This window comes from Candoia aspera, chromosome 7, assembly GCF_035149785.1.
Source record: "Candoia aspera isolate rCanAsp1 chromosome 7, rCanAsp1.hap2, whole genome shotgun sequence".
Taxonomy (NCBI): domain Eukaryota; kingdom Metazoa; phylum Chordata; class Lepidosauria; order Squamata; family Boidae; genus Candoia; species Candoia aspera.
In genome coordinates, this window is record NC_086159.1 from 14,718,917 (window position 1) to 14,736,559 (window position 17,643).

A 17,643-nucleotide genomic window follows, 5' to 3' on the forward strand; every position below is an offset into this window, starting at 1 on the left:
TCTGGATGATTTTGAAATGGCTAAGCATGGCTGTACTTGGTTACTATGTAGATGGGACACCTCCCAGAAATACTGAGGCTGTAGGCTTGACTGGGAAGTTGAAAGAGAAGAAGGTAATGGCAAACTATTTCCATATTTTAACCAAGAATATCCATGTAGTTATTTGAAGTTAAGGAAGTTTCCAGGGACACATCATTAATGGTTACATGAACAGAGATGTGTTTGGGCCCTGGTTCTAGCAATTGAGCTAAAGATGGCCACTTTCTGCTCATATTCTTAAGACTAAAAATCTCTATGACCAGAGACCTAAGTCTGCAGCTGGTGCCTTTCAGATATTTCAGAGCCAGCTTGGTCTAGTGGTTAAGGTGCTCGGCTAGAAACCAGAAGACTGAGAGTTCTAGTCCCACCTTAGGCACGAAAGCCAGCTGGGTAGCCTTGGGCCAGTCCCTCTCTCTCAGCCCAACCGCCAGTCAGGCGTGGTATGAGAGTTCTAGTCCCGCCTTAGGCCTGAAAGCCAGCTGGGTGACCTTGGGCCTGTCACTCTCTCTCAGCCCAACTCACCTCACAGGGTTGTTGTAGGGAAAACAGGAGGAGGAAGGAGTATTAGGCATGTTCACTGCCTTGAGTTATTTATAAAAATAATAAAGGCATGATAGAAAATAATGAATGAATAAATAAATAAATAAATATTGCCAGCAGGATAGAAATTCCATTTAATGTGAAATAGAAAACACCTCAGCTGATCTATTCTCACATGGATTATTGGTGCTTGAATTTAAAGTATTCTTTTAAGGTGAATCTCAGAGAAATTACAGAGAAAAAAACCTTACTGCTCTACAACCCTATAAATGCCAACCAACTGAAATCCCCACGGGTTTCCAAACCAGCCTAGCCCAGCCTTCCCCTTCTTCCTGCTCTTTTTCCCAACGTAATTTTTTGTGAACCTTCAATGTGACTCAAGATCTATGTTATATGGCATAATACTGTTCTCCACTTCTAGAGACTCCAGGAAGCCATTTTGCATCTTCAATATTACTTCCTGCCTTCCAGAGGCTCATAATGGAAGAAGAGCTCATTTGTTCATCCGTATTTTCACCTTCATATCTGAAAATTGTTATGGGATGAGCAGGATCATGTTCAGTGGCTATACCCCTGACAATACATATTTGGAGACAGTTGAGAATGGATTTTTAACTACCCAGGTTTGGGGTCATAGTCTAGAATTCGTTGACTCATAGAGTTGAAAGTATCCCCCAGCTCCCTCCAGGAATTCAAATTAAAACTTCCCAGACAGATGGCTGTCTAACCTCTGTTTGAACACATCCAATGAAGGAGATGTGCCAGTTGGTTCCATTGTTGTCAGCCTTGCAAGGTAGTCCAAACAGGAAGCACGCCCAGATGAACTAATTCTACTTTATTGTAAGGTTACATTAGCAGAATCTTGGAAACCTAAAAGTACATTTCTCCTGTCACCTTTACAGCCCAAGAAACTAGGGAGGGTCCCTTCTGAGATGTTTGCCATTCCCACATTCTTTCTGTGTGCTAAGCTGCCTCTTATCTGACCTTCCCCTGGCTGTGGCTCTTCCCCCTGTCTCCCAAGGTCATTCCCACATACCATCACAACTGTTGAACTACTCTTACATTAGGAAGCTTTTTCTAACATTTAACTGGGATCTACCTTCATGTAACTTAATCCATTGTTCCATGTCCTGAACTTTGGGGTAGTAGAAAACAAGCTTTACCTTCTCCTTAGATATTTGAAGAATGCTGTCATACCTCTCTCGTTTTTTTCTTCTCAAGGCTAGCACTGCTAATTCCTTCAGTCTTTTCATAGGCCTTCGTTTCTAGTTCTATTGCCCTTTTCTGAATCTGTTCCAGATTCACTGCATCCTTAGCATGATCTCTGGAATTAAATAGAGTACTCAAGATGGGGTCCCATCAAGGCCAAAACAAAGTAGGTTAATTATTTCCTGTGATTTAGAAACTTCCTTCTGTTGATAGAGCATAAAATGGCATGCCCTTTTTTGCAGTTGCATCACAGTGTGGTATCATATTCAGTTTGTAATTCACTACAGTTCCAAGATTCCCTCATGCTCCCTGCTCCTCATGCATACACACACATACATTCCCTCATGCGTACACACACATGTGTATGCATTCCCTCATGCATACACACACATCCAAGACACATGCATACACAAATACTAATGCTAAGGCAGGTGACATCTATTCTGTACTTTTACTTTGGCTACTATGGGCGGGAGAGCTACTAACTCACAAAATGCCTGCCATGACAGAACTGGAAGGCACAGTGGAAGAGATCTGTAGGCACACTGAGGGCCCGAGAATTAGTCTAATTAGCCTCTTTTGAAAGTGAGTAATGTAACAGCATTGAGCTTCCTTGGAAACTTGTAGCCACTGTTTCCAGTCCTCCAGTAGGTTATCTAGTGAATGAAGAATTTATCGTAATAGAGTGCAAATACTTGCGTGCTGTTCAGAGAGAATAAGATAAGTACAGTCTATGCAAAACAGTCATACTGTTCCATACTTTCCAACAGTCTTGTTCCTAGATTCCTCTGTGGAAACATGTCGTATTCAGACACACTAACATTCCTTTACTTGCAGATTGTCATTTTTTCCCCTTAGTTGGGCTTTGGCTAAGGGACTTTTCAAATAAAGCGTTGTTGATTTTTATGGAATTCAGTAATGTTTTATGGATGCCTCTGCCAACTATACTTAGTGAAGTTACATATATGAGCATTTATTTTGCTAAAGGGTGCTCAAAATTACAATGTGTCCTTGACATATCTCAGGTTTTTAATTATTCTAATAATGGAGTTAGAAGTTCCATCGTACTTTGGATCCAAGTGCCTGCTATTGATCATTTTATTTGTCAGTGGCCAGGATTCAAGGAATTATATCTGACACCTGTTAGAGATAATGACAAAAGGAGGATAATGTAGCTGGAATTTGTGGTAATAATTTAAAATATGTGAAGTGCCAATGAAATCATGAAGTACTAGTGAAATCGTTGGCACTTCATGCTGAATAGGAATATTAGGAATATTTAATATAGAATAGCTTATATTTGCCATAGGATAAAGCATCATTATTGCATTTATTAATAATATGGATTATCAGGAATTGATTACCTGATAAGCTGCATATCAGAATGCTCTGTATGTTGGACGTGTAGTTGTTTTTGGTCTGGTTTGGTTTGTAGTAGGCTTTTGGGGATAACCATTGGGAATTGGAAAGACCTCCTGATCAAAATGCTAATCTAATTCTGGCCAGTAAAAACATAGTAATTGCTTTTCCTTTCCTTTCCTTTCCTTTCCTCTCCTTTCCTTTTTTTTTCTTCCCAGTATCTAACACTATTCAATATCAGTTTGAGCAAAGGCTGATATTTGAGAACCAGTTATTATTTTTCATGGTCTCTGTGTATCACACTAATGGATTTGCACCCAAGAAGATTTTCATTCTGGAACTTTCTCTAGCTGGTCTGAAAGATGGCAGCCCTCTTCCTTCAGCTATCAATGTAGCAGTTATCTGCCAAAATTGTTTCAGTTACTCTTTGTCTTGGCCGCTTGGGTGACCTTGTGTGGAGCATGCTTTTGTATACTGTGACTTGAGCATATCCCTTTCCTCTTTCTTAAAAAAATGAACTACCATTTGTAGCTCACAGTTCTTCTTCAATATCTTCCAGCCCCAGCCCTTCAAAATCTATAGCTTTGAAGCTGTTTGTCTGAACTTACTCTGGCTGTGAATCCCCCAGCTCACAGACAGCCAAAGTTCTTTTTTCACTCTGGAGAAGGCCAAGGGGTCAAATGTTGATCTTATTACTAGAACTTCATACCACAGACACACAGGCATGGGCCATCTCAGCTCTATGCTTCCTTTTGGGAGCAGACCCCTAAGAGTAGTGTCTACTTTGGAGGGGGGAGTCACAAGGCTCCAGATCGTGCCAATTTGGTTCTCCAGCCTCAAGATGTCAAAAAAATAAAATAAAGTCCAAGCCAATCCCTCCTTCAGGTCCTTCCACACCAGCCTGACCCAATTCCTGCTGATTTTAAGAAAGATTGCAAATACTGAAGTCCTATTTATGGATCATGAGTCTTTGCCTCATTGTCTGGTGGATATTCTCCAAAACTCGTCTTCTTCGTTCAAAGTATCTTTAAAACCTGAAGGAGACCTTGTACTTTGTGCTATTATAAAGCAAAATGGAATAGGTTTTGCCTTTCTACTTGCTAGGAACAGACCAATCCTCCTTCTTTGTCAGCAGAGACATGTCTTCATTTTCTGTTAAGTGTTAAACACAGACACTATTTATCACTTAGGGTTTATTTGAGCAGCAATTTCAGTGTTTCATTCTACTTAGGTCAGGATCATCAATTTTCTTTTCTTCTGTAGTTAAACAATTTAGATTTCTCTTCCATAGCTTGTTTCCTCCTATTACTAAATGGGCCCCTTCTTGGAGTCTTTCCATCATCCTTGCTCACTCATCATCCAGAGCCAAGGGTCTTCTGAGCCTTACATCTCCTCACCATGAAAACTGCTTTTCTGCCTGCCATACTAGTAAACAGTGTCAGTTCTACGTAATTTTGCATAAACACAAGATTATCTTCTGTGATGAATTCTTTCTTCAAATTTTCTCTGCTTCCCAAGTGTCACAAGTTTTAGTGGCCTGGTGTTTTTTCATAATCCTGGTACCCCTTTAGACTCCCATCTTATACTGCCTATGTGTCTGATGTATTTTGGGATTGTCTTCAGCTAGACATAAGACTATGAGTAAATCTCTCAGGTTCTTCCTTGTCATTTTAATCCATGTAACAGCCTCCCTGTCTAAGCATGACACTTTTTGTACTTGATCATTGAGATGAACTAGCTCACTTTTTGCATTATTGGTTCACCTCTTCCAGAGGGCGCTCATGGTCATTTCACCAGGTCAACTGCAGCTTCTGCAGCTTCATCTACAGGGATATCATTTTAGGACACCTGTAGAGGTTCAGTGAGAGCCACCTCATCCACCTCTGAAACATCATTGGTCTGATATCCACTCTATAACTGATGCTTCTTTCTACAGGGCTGTCCTTTGTTCTGTGTATCTGTAACAGATTATTTGTTTGGTCTTCTGACCATTCATATGACCATCCTGCCTAACTCTTTCTGGTAGTTCTTTCCAGGTAGGAGGCACTGAAGCAGCTGGAGAACATTCCCATATGAGAATCTTTGTAGGTGCAAACCTCATTAGTACTGATAATTATTCATATAACCTAAGTTACAAAGCTATCTGTTATTCAAAACCTAGTATGTGAGATGTACTTGATGCTCTAAAACTGACTTTTAAAGTGTTCCTGAACTATCATCCTTTAATAGACCAAGCCAATGCAGACAAGGAAGAGGCAAGTTTTGAATTGTAGTCAGCACCATCTGGAGGGAGAAGCGTTCAGTAAATCAAGGATCAGCAATATGGCCATAGAGAACTCAGTATTATCTGACTTGTTTTTGTGATTTATTTTTAAATTAGAAGAATGTTAAATGAGAAGCTGACATCCTGCTAGTGTCAACTTCTGGTCGTTTTAATTTAAAAGACTCCCTCTGGGCTTTACAAAAGCCCCATCGGCATTCATAGAAAACAAAAATAGTGTGTGGCTGCAGCCCATAGCTTTGCTTAGAAGCGTTCCCAGAAATAAAAAATTAAGTTTGTAGAGATTGTTCTGGGGGATAGAGAAAACAGAGGAGACCAATCCAGCCAGTTTGCCTTTTGATAAATGAGTGTTTTGACCTGCCATGCTCACCAGGGCAGCTAGTTGGTGAAAATCCAAGTACCCCATTGGGTAGCAATTTTCAGAGAGCACCCACAGTATGCTATTCTAAATGGGTCCACTGATTCCCAAAGGATGCTTCATCCCATCCTAATCGTTCACCTTGTAAAAACAGCAGTTGTTAGATCCCATACTATATTTGCTGCTAATACAAGCAAGGATCTTAGGCAATCCCTGACTTATTCTTTGAAAAATATAATTGAAAATGATTGTTGTTTGGAGAGTTTATTTAAACAAAAACAAAATTAACAGAAAATGGGGAGTATCTTGGGAATATTTTAGGTAAAGTGGAAAAAATGTGCAACCAAATAAGTGATTTTTATCTTCATTCTTAGCATTTTTTAAATCAAGAAGCTAGAATATAGTCCCAAACATACATAGTCCCAAGAACATAGTCCCAAGAAGCATATATAGTCCCAAGCATATTGACATAACTGGAGAGGTTGCTCTTAGAAAAGACAGCTCCCCATGGTTGATCTGTGGCTTCATTAACAGGGTAATTGAAGGGGAAATACTCATTTGAAACTGTTGATTATTTGGATTTAAATCAGTGTTAATAATTTATTGCAGAGCACAATATTTTGGTATATGGCTCCATCTGACACACACAGCAGAACTGGGTGGTAGAGTAGCCTTCCCTAATTGGTGATCAGTGGTGTAAATACAGTCAAAGCAGTGGTTGGGCTTGCAGGCATGGGGACCCTTGGCTAGACCTTCAATCTTTAACAAACAAACAAAAAACCAACCAGCCACTCAGTTCTGGTCTCCTGTGGGGTGGAATGATGGGTGGGGGGAACAGCAAATGGAGGTGGGCTGCTGGTGAGTATGGCAGAGCCTCAGTGTGTACTGACTAGGGCAGCCACTAGATGACAGTAGAGAGATATAGAAAACTCTCTTTGCTGCTTTCTTGTGGTCAACTAAATATTTGCAGCCCAGATCCAGTAGCACTAAAACTGATGCAATCTGCTGGCACTACTCCACCCTCAAGAGACAAGACAAGACAAGACAGATTTTTTTTTACCCCGCCTTTATTATTTTTTATAAATAATTCAAGTCGGCAAATATACCTAATACTCCTTTCTCCTCCTATTTTCCCCACAACAACAACCCTATGAGGTGAGTGGGGCTGAGAGTGATTGACTGGCCCAAAGGTAGGACTAGAACTCAGCCATGAAAGACCATGACATAACCATGACTAGGCCATCACAAGCCACTGCTGCTGCTGTTCGTCTCTGAGAATGGTTTGCATGTGTCAACCCTAGTACCAGAACTGCTTCCTCAGATGTAGCCACTAGGTTTTTAAACCAACAATTCATGCTGAGATGCTGTGGCTATCTGTGCTTTGTGACCCAGTGTGTTCTACTTACACTACACCAAACGTGTTTCAGCTTGGTTCTTACAGTCCCCAGCTGGCATGAGCAGAGTCTAAAATACCTGAAGGACACCAGGTTCAAAAGACAGCTGTTGTTGAGTATTGAGGTAGTAACATCGCGTGCTATCTTTTATGCAGTCCAAAAGGAGAAAAAGACAGATTTCTATCGTGTTTTCGTAGGATACAAGGAAATTGTCATTTTCCACAGAACACACTTCCCCTCTTGCAAGTTGCTTTCAAAGCCTACTTTATCATGAGTATCCTGTAGTCAGACCCCAATCGGAAGCCACCAGTTTAGCATTCTGGTGGGACTATTATTCCAGATTTGCCTGCATGATCTGCATCGGTGCTCATCATATCTTTTGGTTGGTTGGTTAGTTGTTAATTCTTTTCCAGCTCCCAATGTAAATGGCCTAGAGGAACCCAGTCTTGCCAAGAGACTGCGTGGCACACCGGAACGGATTGAATTGGAGAACTATCGCCTCTCGGTGCAACGGGAAGAAGACTTGGAAGAAGTGCCAGAGGAGACATTGGCGGAACACAACCTCAGCAGCGTGCTAGACAAAGGAACAGAAGAGGATGTACCCAGCAGGTTATTTTATTTGGGCATCTTTAAAAGCTTCTGTAGCTAGTTTTCTACAGCCAGTGCCAAATATGCCCCCTCAAATTAACTAGCAAAATATCTGTTAACATATTGTGGCACCACAGACTGAAAAGAACAATGAGTTTTGAGTTCCCTTATAAGGTCACTATTATACTCTGGTTTCTCTTCAAGTCTTACAAATCTGTCACCTTCTATTTGGTGATCTCAACCATTTTTATCAGAGGACACATTTTCCCCTGAATAGTGTTTACTGCTGTTTCTTACTCTTCTTGTCTTGTAAAACTCAGTAAGTCCAAACAAGATTTGCATTTTGTTTCATTTATATAACACTTCTTCAGGTTCAAGATCTTGGGGTACTTAAATGGAATGAAGGATCCGAACCCAGGAAGTGTTCAAATAAGTAGGCAACCGACAGGCTACATCTTGCGTCCAGCCCTAAATTCAAATTGGCAAACAGCCAAATTATGAAGCATGCAATTTCCCACTTTTTTTACAGAAAAGGTTTGTAAGCCTCCTTCTGTAAAAAGAAAAACTCCCCCAGGTATTAATACTATATTCTAAGAAAAGTACAAAAGCTACCCAAACATTGCAGTGGACATCCTTGATTCTAGTACATGGTGTTGTCAGTGACCCATTTAGTACTAGGAGGTTCACTCAACCATCTTAAAGGGAACTGTTTAAATCTTTCACATTACAGTTTTTAAAATCCTCAAAATAATAAGCCCCATTTATATAGAATAATGTGCAACATCTGCTTAAACCTTTTCCTTATGATCATTTTCCAGCCAGTTTATTATTTGGGAGGATAATTGTGAGCTGAAGAATTCCAAGAAGGAAAGAGTTAATCAAATTGCCTTCACATTTCCTTCACTCACTCATTTATGGTTAAAATAAAAATAATGTAGAGAAAGAATGGAAGAACTCAATTTAATTCATAGGTTTCAGCTAGAGTACTTACTCTGGGAGTTATACTCTATTATTAAGTGACAACAAACTTTTTTGTCTTTCAAAGAAATAAAGCCAGCATTCTTTCATGAGGATTTGTTATCTGACAAAGTAATATACTGAAATAAAATGTTGTTTTTTCAAGAGATATTGACCTAAATATTTTGCGGGGGGTGGGGGGCGATACATTCTTGGAAGTTCAAAAAATTACAGATTTCTGTCATACTCTAGATAAAATTCCCAGATGGTTTACGTGTGTTCAGTTTGCCCATAATTTTACTTAACAACTGTATTTTTTGAAGAATCTGTTTGCACAAATGCTATTTGAGGAAGATAGAAGTCTAAGCAACAAATAAAGATTGGCAGTCGTTTAGAAAAACAGAATAAACCAAGCAAAGAGAATAGGAAAAATGTAGTATGAATTCCTAATGCTATATGTCTAATTGAAATGAGTTGTACTGTAAATATCTTTATTGTTTTGATTTGTATTTGTGCTTATATCCCAATTTGCTTTTGAGAAGTGAAGGAGATATTCTTGTAGGTCTCTCCTCATTTCACCTTGAAGATAACTACCATGTGAAGTGGGTTGGAATGACTGACCCAGCATCACCCAGTGAACCTTATGGTCAAGTGGGAACCTGAACCTCATTCTTCCAAGTCCTAATCTTAACCACAACACTAGCAAATATGAATTGCCCATGAGAATTACTTAGTAGACCTTGTTCAGTAAAAATGAAGAGAAAAAGAAGATCCTAAGATAAATAGGTTAACACAGCCTTCTCCAGCCTAGTCCCTTCCTGATGGCTAGATTTCAGATGCTGGAATTCCGCAGCCAACATGGCCACATCAAACTCATGTATCTGGGGGTTGACCACTTTGGTGAAGTCTGAGCTAAAGAAACAGGAATGGGTTCCTGGGATTTAGAATCAGAAAAGAAGAATGTGATGATCTAGCGAGATTTTTAGTGAAGATAATGAATATGGATGAATCTCTAAATTTGGGTGATTGTTTTGTTTTTTTTCCAAATGGAGACCATTATTTAAAATGTATTAATAAGGCATGGGTTTTAAATGAGAGACAGACATTTAAGTGATGCAGACCATGAATTGTGGAGAGAAAAAACTTAAAAATGCTATTCTCAAACTCTCTTTCCACTCATAGAGCAGAAGATTACAAAGAGTTTCATAAGTGGAAAAAATACAGGTACACCCATTTTTTCGGTGCAGGTGGCAAATGAGACCATCACAGAACGTTTGATGAAGTTTATATGGATAGTTTATTTAATGATGAAGTTTATATAGATAGCACATTTAAACTCAGGAATAAGTAATATTGGGCCCTTCTAATGTTTTGGACAATTGTTCTCATAGTCTCTGCCCATTGGCCACGCTGGCTGCTGATGATCGGTATTGAAGTATGCACATCTGAAAAGCATCTGGTTGTTATATCCCTATTCTTAGTAAATCAGTTCCTCTAAATAAAGTTCTAGATTAAGTTTTGCCTTTATACCACAGAGTACCCAAGAAACTGAACTTCAGGTTGTTTATGAATGTGGGAATGCATTCACCCCCAGTGGCTTCTACTCCATTAAAATAAGTAGAAAGAAAAAAAATGGAATGGGAAATTTCCATAGACCACTGGGATGCATGATCTCAGCTGCAGCTTCTCATCTTTTGGAAATTCAGGATCACGGAAAAAGCATAGCTCAGCACTAACTGTATGTTTTGCATGATCCCTCATTCTATCCCAGGAATCTTCAGTTGAAATGAATGAATATAATACATTAATATAGTATATGAAATCTGTATCTGAGATGCCAAAGAGCTATTGGCAGCTGGAGTGCACAATACCAGGTTAAATGGTTAGGTATTCTAATCTGGTCCAAGACAGTTTCTTTTGGTTGTGCTTATTGGAAAATATTATTAGCTGAAAGTCTTTCAACATGCCTCTTGCCTGTTTTTCCCAACAGTAGTTCAGAATCTGAGATGGAGGAGGAGGAAGAGGAGGAGGAGGAGACAGCAGAGCAGCCCAGGCAACCTACCTCTGATCTGGGTGGTGTTCCTTGGAAAGAGGCTGTGCGAATACATGCCATGTTGAAGGGGAAGAGTGAGGAGGAGCTGGAGGCTGAGAAAAACCATGATAATGAAGAAGGGGAGGAAGAAGAGGAGGAGGAGGAAGAGGAGGAGGAAGAAGAAGTCTCTAGTGAAGGTTAGTAATAGATTATTTTCTCCCATCTATGTATAAATTTGTGTGTTGATGAATAGATATGTGTGTTCACAAATCCCTCAGGTAGAATTCTTGTTTTTTTTTCTTTGGAAAGCTTACCTATTAATAAGTAACAGTGAATTTGGCTGAGTCTGATATATAAAAAATTCTGGGGGATAGAGGATAAATCCTTTGAGGAAGTAATAGGATCCAAATGGATGGCTGTTTTTCTGGTTGTATTTTGTCTAATCCATCTTTCATTGTCTTTTTGATTTTAATATCTTCAACACAATACTTGGTTGTCTTGTTTGGGTTTACCAAAAAGAAAAAGCTGGGAATGAATATGTTGCACTCAAGCTGAAGAGAGAATCACAATGTTAGGAGCCGGGAAACCAGCCTCCAAAGCAGACATTTCAGGAAATAGCCATATCTTTGTTGCAGAGCACATGCATTATCTACAAAAATTCAATGTTCAACTTCTATCAATTGCAGGGAAGGCTGAGAAAAACTTCTGTCTGAAATTTGTGAAGCTGTTACTAAACAGTTTGGAAAATGCTAAATTTGCTCTGACTTTATGTAAGACAGCTTCCTATGTCTTCTTATGTCCTGGCCATTGGTTGATGGGGAGTGCAGTTCATTGTTAATGAATGAGATCAGTGGAGTTAACCAAGATCAAGGAAGGAGTTCATGAGTTTGAGGTTGTATGGAAATTGGTTCAAGATTATGGCTAATTAAATAGAAGAATTCAAGATTATGGCTAATTAAGATAGAAAAATCCTGGGAAATTTATGACAGATGCTGATGGAACACCTACAACCAATACTAGTTGTCTTGGAAGAGTTTAAGTTCCCAGTTCATCAGAAAGCTGAACTTACTGCCTTATAACAGCAGGAAAAAAATTAGCCAAACCTCAGCATATGTCTTCATTCCAGATGTAAAATAATTCCCAATTTTGTTTCCCTTGGTTTTGTACTTAAATTCTAAATACTTCTTTCAAGCATGGTGGTAATTATGAAACAAAAGTCACATGCCTAAACCAGAGATTACTACTGGTAGCGATTGGGAAATTGCAAGTAAATGTTGTAACAGTTGCTGAGGCCTTCATAGTCAAAGGTTGGTGGTTCTATACCTCCTTTGCCAGAAGCCTTCTGGGTCTTCAAATCCTGGTCCCAACTCCTGGTTTGGAAGAGCAGCTTGATGGTACCTGCTGCCACCATCTCTCCTCCCAAAGCACTTCAGCTGGCCCAAAATCTCCATAAAGAGACTAGTAAACAGTCATAATACTACTTTTCAAGAAGATTCTTAAATTATATCCTAATGAACATAGCCTGAAATATCAATGAAGTTACAGAATCCAGTTCTGTAACTTGTACTGACAAAGAAAATGAGACAGATCAAAAGCCTAGTGCAAATTCCTGGCTGTTTTTACTGTCCAAAAGCAAATGATGCTCTGCATCAGTTTTCTGGATTTCTCTAGCTTCTTGGAGATTTAAAATGGGCAGCAGATGCTGTGAGGAATGATAATAGTCTTGTCCCTTTTTTCCAGCTCCTCTCCATGGGCTTCTCCTTTTGTTTTTTAAAATCCAAATATTTTCTATATCCAGCAGAGAAATGAGGTGGTATAATCTGACTCCGTACATGACAAACAGCCATCTCTCATTCATGGGGATGAGGATGGGATTGTGAGTCTGAGTCTGCCGTTTGGTATACAGGCTACATTTGCAACTGTCTTAAAAGTTGTAAGTAAATATTTATTGTAGCTGCTAGTAGAAAACCATAAGCCTGTAGAATATTTTGGTTTGAAGGTGAATAGGATCCTGGCATCGCTGATTTTTTTTTTAAGTTGGAGAAAGACAATTGAACTTCCTTGTTTTTAATCACAACTGGCAAAAAGACCGATGTTGTTATTTTCGGAGAATCTTTTTTAAACAAACAGTTCCGATTTTAAAATAAGTATGGACTGCCAGAGCATTTGATCACTCTCTCAAGACTTGCATAGATCAACTCCTTTAATAATGGAACACAAGAAGGGAATTTCAGCCAACAAAGGCCTTGCTTGAGAGATCCGTCTGCTGCATAAAGAAAACTGTTAGTTAGAGAGAACGTAGATGCAGGGACGTTGCTTGTAAATCCACACACACTGTTGTCCACATATATATGCATATTCCGTTTTTGTGGGATAGACATATATCCATTACTCCTTGAGATGGACATACTTCGCATGTTCAGATTCCTCTATGAAATTGAAAATGTGTGGGACAATTTAGAATAAGCAACTTGGAGCCTCTGTGGGCTTCCCCAGCCTTCTCCGTGTTCATTCTTACTCTCTGTCCTTTGTTTCACTCTCATGTCTGTCTCGATGCTATTCGTTGATTGTCTTCCTCCCCCTGCTGTAGAGGGAGTGTATTATCCTTGGGAGAGAGAACTTCAGCAAGGCCTCTGGCTTCAGCGTCTCTCAAACGAAGAGGACACGGGTACATTTAAAGGTACCCTCGCACCATCACCACTTCCCTTAAGGAAAAAAGGGAGCTCCTTTTCACAAAGAGCAGGTCTCATGTGGTGCAGCATATTTACAAACAGCTGTATTCAACAAATCACTTTCTTTAAAAAAAAAAATTAGGATTATATCCTTCCTTTCCTATAGGACAGTGTTTCTCAACCTTGGCAACTTTAAGATGGGTGGACTTCAACTCCCAGAATTCCCCAGCCAGCCATGCTGGCTAGGGAATTCTGGGAGTTGAAGTCCACCCATCTTAAAGTTACTGAGGCTGAAGAACATTACTCTAGGACATCGACATGGTACCCGTTGTGGTTTCCCTTCACTGTTTCATCGCAATAATTCTGTGAGATAAATTGGGGTGAGGAATAGAGACTGGCTTAATTCACTCCCTAACCACCATGGTCAGATGGGGACTTGGAGCTGGTTCTCTTTGGTCTTTGTCCAACATTTTCATATTATATACTTAGGAGCAAATACAAAATTTGCTTGTTCTCTGCCTCTTCCATAAGATAAATAGAGCCACCGCTAGATTAATCTGGAAACACCTGAGCTTTAAATTCATTAAATCCCATGGCCAAATATGTGCCTGTTGCTACCCACTTTTATGCCATCTTTCTGTGCTGCTTATCTGGGGAATGAGTCAAACCATAAACATTCAAAGACTAGCAGCATTGTGACGTTGCTTTGTTCCCTGTGCATCTGTTGCAACAATTTTTTTTAATCATGTCATGGCTTGACATTTTTGTTACAGTGATCTGTTCATCAAAAAGAATCCACACTTTCTTTTTTATTAACCAGAAAACCTGGAAAAAAATTGTTTTCAGTTTTTGAAGACTTGTTTTGAAAAGCTGGAAGGTCCCCTCCATTTTGGCTTAATATTATTTGATTCCTTCACATGTTATCGTGACATTTATTACAATTCAGTGTATCTTGTTTCCTTTTAGTACCTTGCATTCAGCTGCAAAAACAGTGGTATAAATAGGGAAGAGGATACAGTAGCAGTCACTATGGCTATGTTGATATATTTTAAGAAACAGAGTTTTGAAAAATTATAGCTTGCCAGAGAACAAGCAGCATAGGAGTGCTTGCTGTTTTTCTCACACACAGACCCTACCAGGATTTGTGGGTAAAAACAGGCTACTCCATCCATGGTTTGTTTATTGGGACATTTGAACCTGGTTTTTTGTCCTTTATAGAACAAGCCAGATCCACAGTTTGTTCTTGCTTTCAATGAACTTGTTCAGATGACACAATAAACAAATGCCAGCTGGACTATCAGAATTCATTAATAACCAGTGATCAGAGCAGCATGCAGTCAGCACACCTCTTGTTTATACTAAGCTATAGATTTTCAGAAATTCAACATATTAGCCCCTTGTGTTAAATTTCACCAGTAGGTCTAAAGTTTTGGGGGAGACAAATCATCTTGATTGGCTAAAAGAAAATTGGAAATGGTGAGTTTTCTTAGAAACCATAAGATTAACGAGCTTTAGTTTCTGATGGCTGGTGAGGCCTGCTCTTTGAGAGCCTTGCTAAGGTTCTGTGTATGATTTCCCAGCAGTTTTAAACCTCACAGATTAAACTCACCCTGTTAACTCTCCAGCAGTGTGTTCTGGTGGTGTAACCACTAACTCTACTTACCAAGGACTTGTGTTGGACAAGGACAGTTGGCAGCATGAGTTGCCATGGTTCAACAAGAGAACTTGAGTGCATGATGCTCTTCAAAATTTCACGGGATGGTTGTACAGTCACATCATATTTCTTGGAAGCAAAATAGGATTGTGGTGTGAATAAATGAAAAAGAACAAAACTGATTTAAAATTCTGCCTCCATTCTTAGTTTCTTTCTGCTATTCTGTGATTTAAGTTGCATATTGGGCAGTTATCTTTTGAAATGCTGCTTAATCAAAAAGAGCAAAGGAAATCAGTCTGTTATAAACCATATTGGGTGAACACAGTAGCTTTATTAGCAGTTAAAGAAGAGTGATAAAATATACACGTTTGAATTAGATGCCTTTCTAATAGTCTTAGGCATGGTGAATCTTCAAGTATTGTGTGTATCACTGAAGGATTTTTTTTTTGCACAGAGTGGAATATATAAATGTGCAATGTGGAAAGAAACATTTGCATGCCCAATTCTGATCTTTACCTGTCTTCTCTTTCAAGCTACTTCAAATAACTTTTTTTTCTTTCCCTACATTTCCTTTCCAATGATTTGTACTCCTCTTCCTCCCCTCTCCTTTTCCTCCCTGTTTTCCTTTGCCAATGCCTGATCCACCACTGGCTTCTTGTCTGCTAGCTGGAAACCTGAGGCTGCAGCAGATAGTAAATCCTATTGATCCCCTGGAGATCTTGGCAGATGTGCATTGGACACACATCCGTCAGAAAGAGGAGGAGGAAAAAGTGGGTCCTACTTCTAAGTCCTCTACCTCAAGAGGTAAATGTGTCCTCTGCATTGACCCCTTACATCATAAAGGCATTTGATTCCCATGAAATGCATCTGCAGAAAGACCAGTTCTGAGACCATCTCTATGTTGCTTTTAGAAGTGTTGATTTCACGTTTGTCACCCTTTGTAATAGAATGGAATTCATCTTGCATCCATGGTATGAACATTTATTTGTAATGGAAGAGAGTTCTGCTGGTATGTACAAGGACTATAGTAAGTGGTATCCCTTTTAAGTTTTAAGTCCCCAGGACTTCCTAAGACAGGTAGAACTAGCTAGATTAGTCTAGCCTAATGCAAGAGCAAAATGTGAAACCAAGCAAATCTATAAAGATCAGGAATAGCTAGTTGTCCTTTAGACTGGCTTAACAGAAGCAGCCTCCCTCAGCCTGGTGCACCCCAGAAGTTTTGTGTCTCCAAGAATTTCAATCTAGCAGGGGTCATATTGATGATTTGGTGGATTCAGAATAGAAGAATGAAAAAGGGCAAGTTCAATAAAGAGGAATTAGTTAAGAGAATTTGAGAGAACTCTGTACATTGCATCTAAAAGTGTGGCAGAAAGATACGAATATTTTAAATAAAACATTTAGAAGCATAAAATAGCACAAGGTCTTTTCAGAATGATGGCTACTGAATGTTTGAAAAACTGAAGTTGTACACTAAGTCATCAGAGAACAGGATGCTAAATAATGAATTTAAATTGTTTTTTAGAAGTTGATCTTTCAGTGAGATGTTAAAGATGTTCTGTGTAAAAGACAAATGTTGCTTCAATTACTTTCTCCATGGAGATTTTTTAGAAGCTGAAAAGAAATGTAAAGGACAGCTTTCTCCATTCTATGCCTACAAACCATGTTGGATTCCAATTCCCATCCTTCATAGCCATTTGAGAATGATGGCACTTGTATTTCAAAACACTTGGAAGGTACTGATGGGGAAAGTTTAAACAGAGGACATCCCAGCTATTGGATTATTAATGTTCTGAACAATTTGTAACACATAGAATTATGAGAGTCTAGATAAAATTATTTCTTCTTTAACCTAAAAAAATAGGGCAAGAAACCCAAGTCTTCTCTCTTACTGGCTTGATCTTCTTGGGTGCTCCATACAAAGTAAATCTCATATTGGGATAGGGAGCTCTGGCTTATATTTAGCCTAGCAAATGCTTGATGTTTCTATGCTTCAGAGCTTCTGTTGGATAGATGATCCTAGATTTGTGTTCTCCCAACATTTTTTTACATTAAATCTGCAGTTTGTTACTTTTCTGGAGCAAAGACTCTCAGAGGACAAGGCTCTTGGTGCAGTTCATCCTTCACTGTTGGCTATCCTGGCTGACCTGCCAAAACTTGTAGTTCAGCAGCATCTGGAGTCCATTCCAGGTCAAGACAGTACTTCAGTTTTTATGCCACATCATATTCCTAATTTTGAAATATTAATACTTTGCAAGGAGAGAAATGATTCCTCTTTCCCAAAGCCACTGAAATCACAAGCCCTTTTGGTCCAATTACGTATTGACTTCCCTTCTCCAAATCCTTTATGGAGTTTCCTTCTTTGTACAGTAGACTCTCAGTTAACCAGATCTCAAGCAACCAGCACTCTCAAGCAACCAGAAGAAAAATTGAACTGGAAAAAAACCAGCACTCTCAAGCAACTGGCAAAAAATCTGTATCTCTCTGCTGCCATCTAGTGGGTATTAGGATTTAATAGTAACTCTCAAACAACCAGAAACTACATTTATCTGGCATCTACCAA

At 39.2% G+C, this 17,643-nt stretch overlaps 1 protein-coding gene across 1 annotated transcript in view; it reads left to right on the plus strand.

Annotated features, from left to right (window-relative positions):
- MICAL3 (microtubule associated monooxygenase, calponin and LIM domain containing 3) overlaps positions 1-17,643 on the plus strand; it is a 190,083-nt gene that overhangs the window by 125,794 nt on the left and 46,646 nt on the right. The window contains exons 26-28 of the mRNA XM_063308572.1: positions 7,594-7,789; positions 10,716-10,954; positions 15,750-15,887. Of these exons, the coding sequence (XP_063164642.1) occupies positions 7,594-7,789; positions 10,716-10,954; positions 15,750-15,887 (573 nt within the window). The remainder of the gene's footprint in view (positions 1-7,593; positions 7,790-10,715; positions 10,955-15,749; positions 15,888-17,643) is intronic.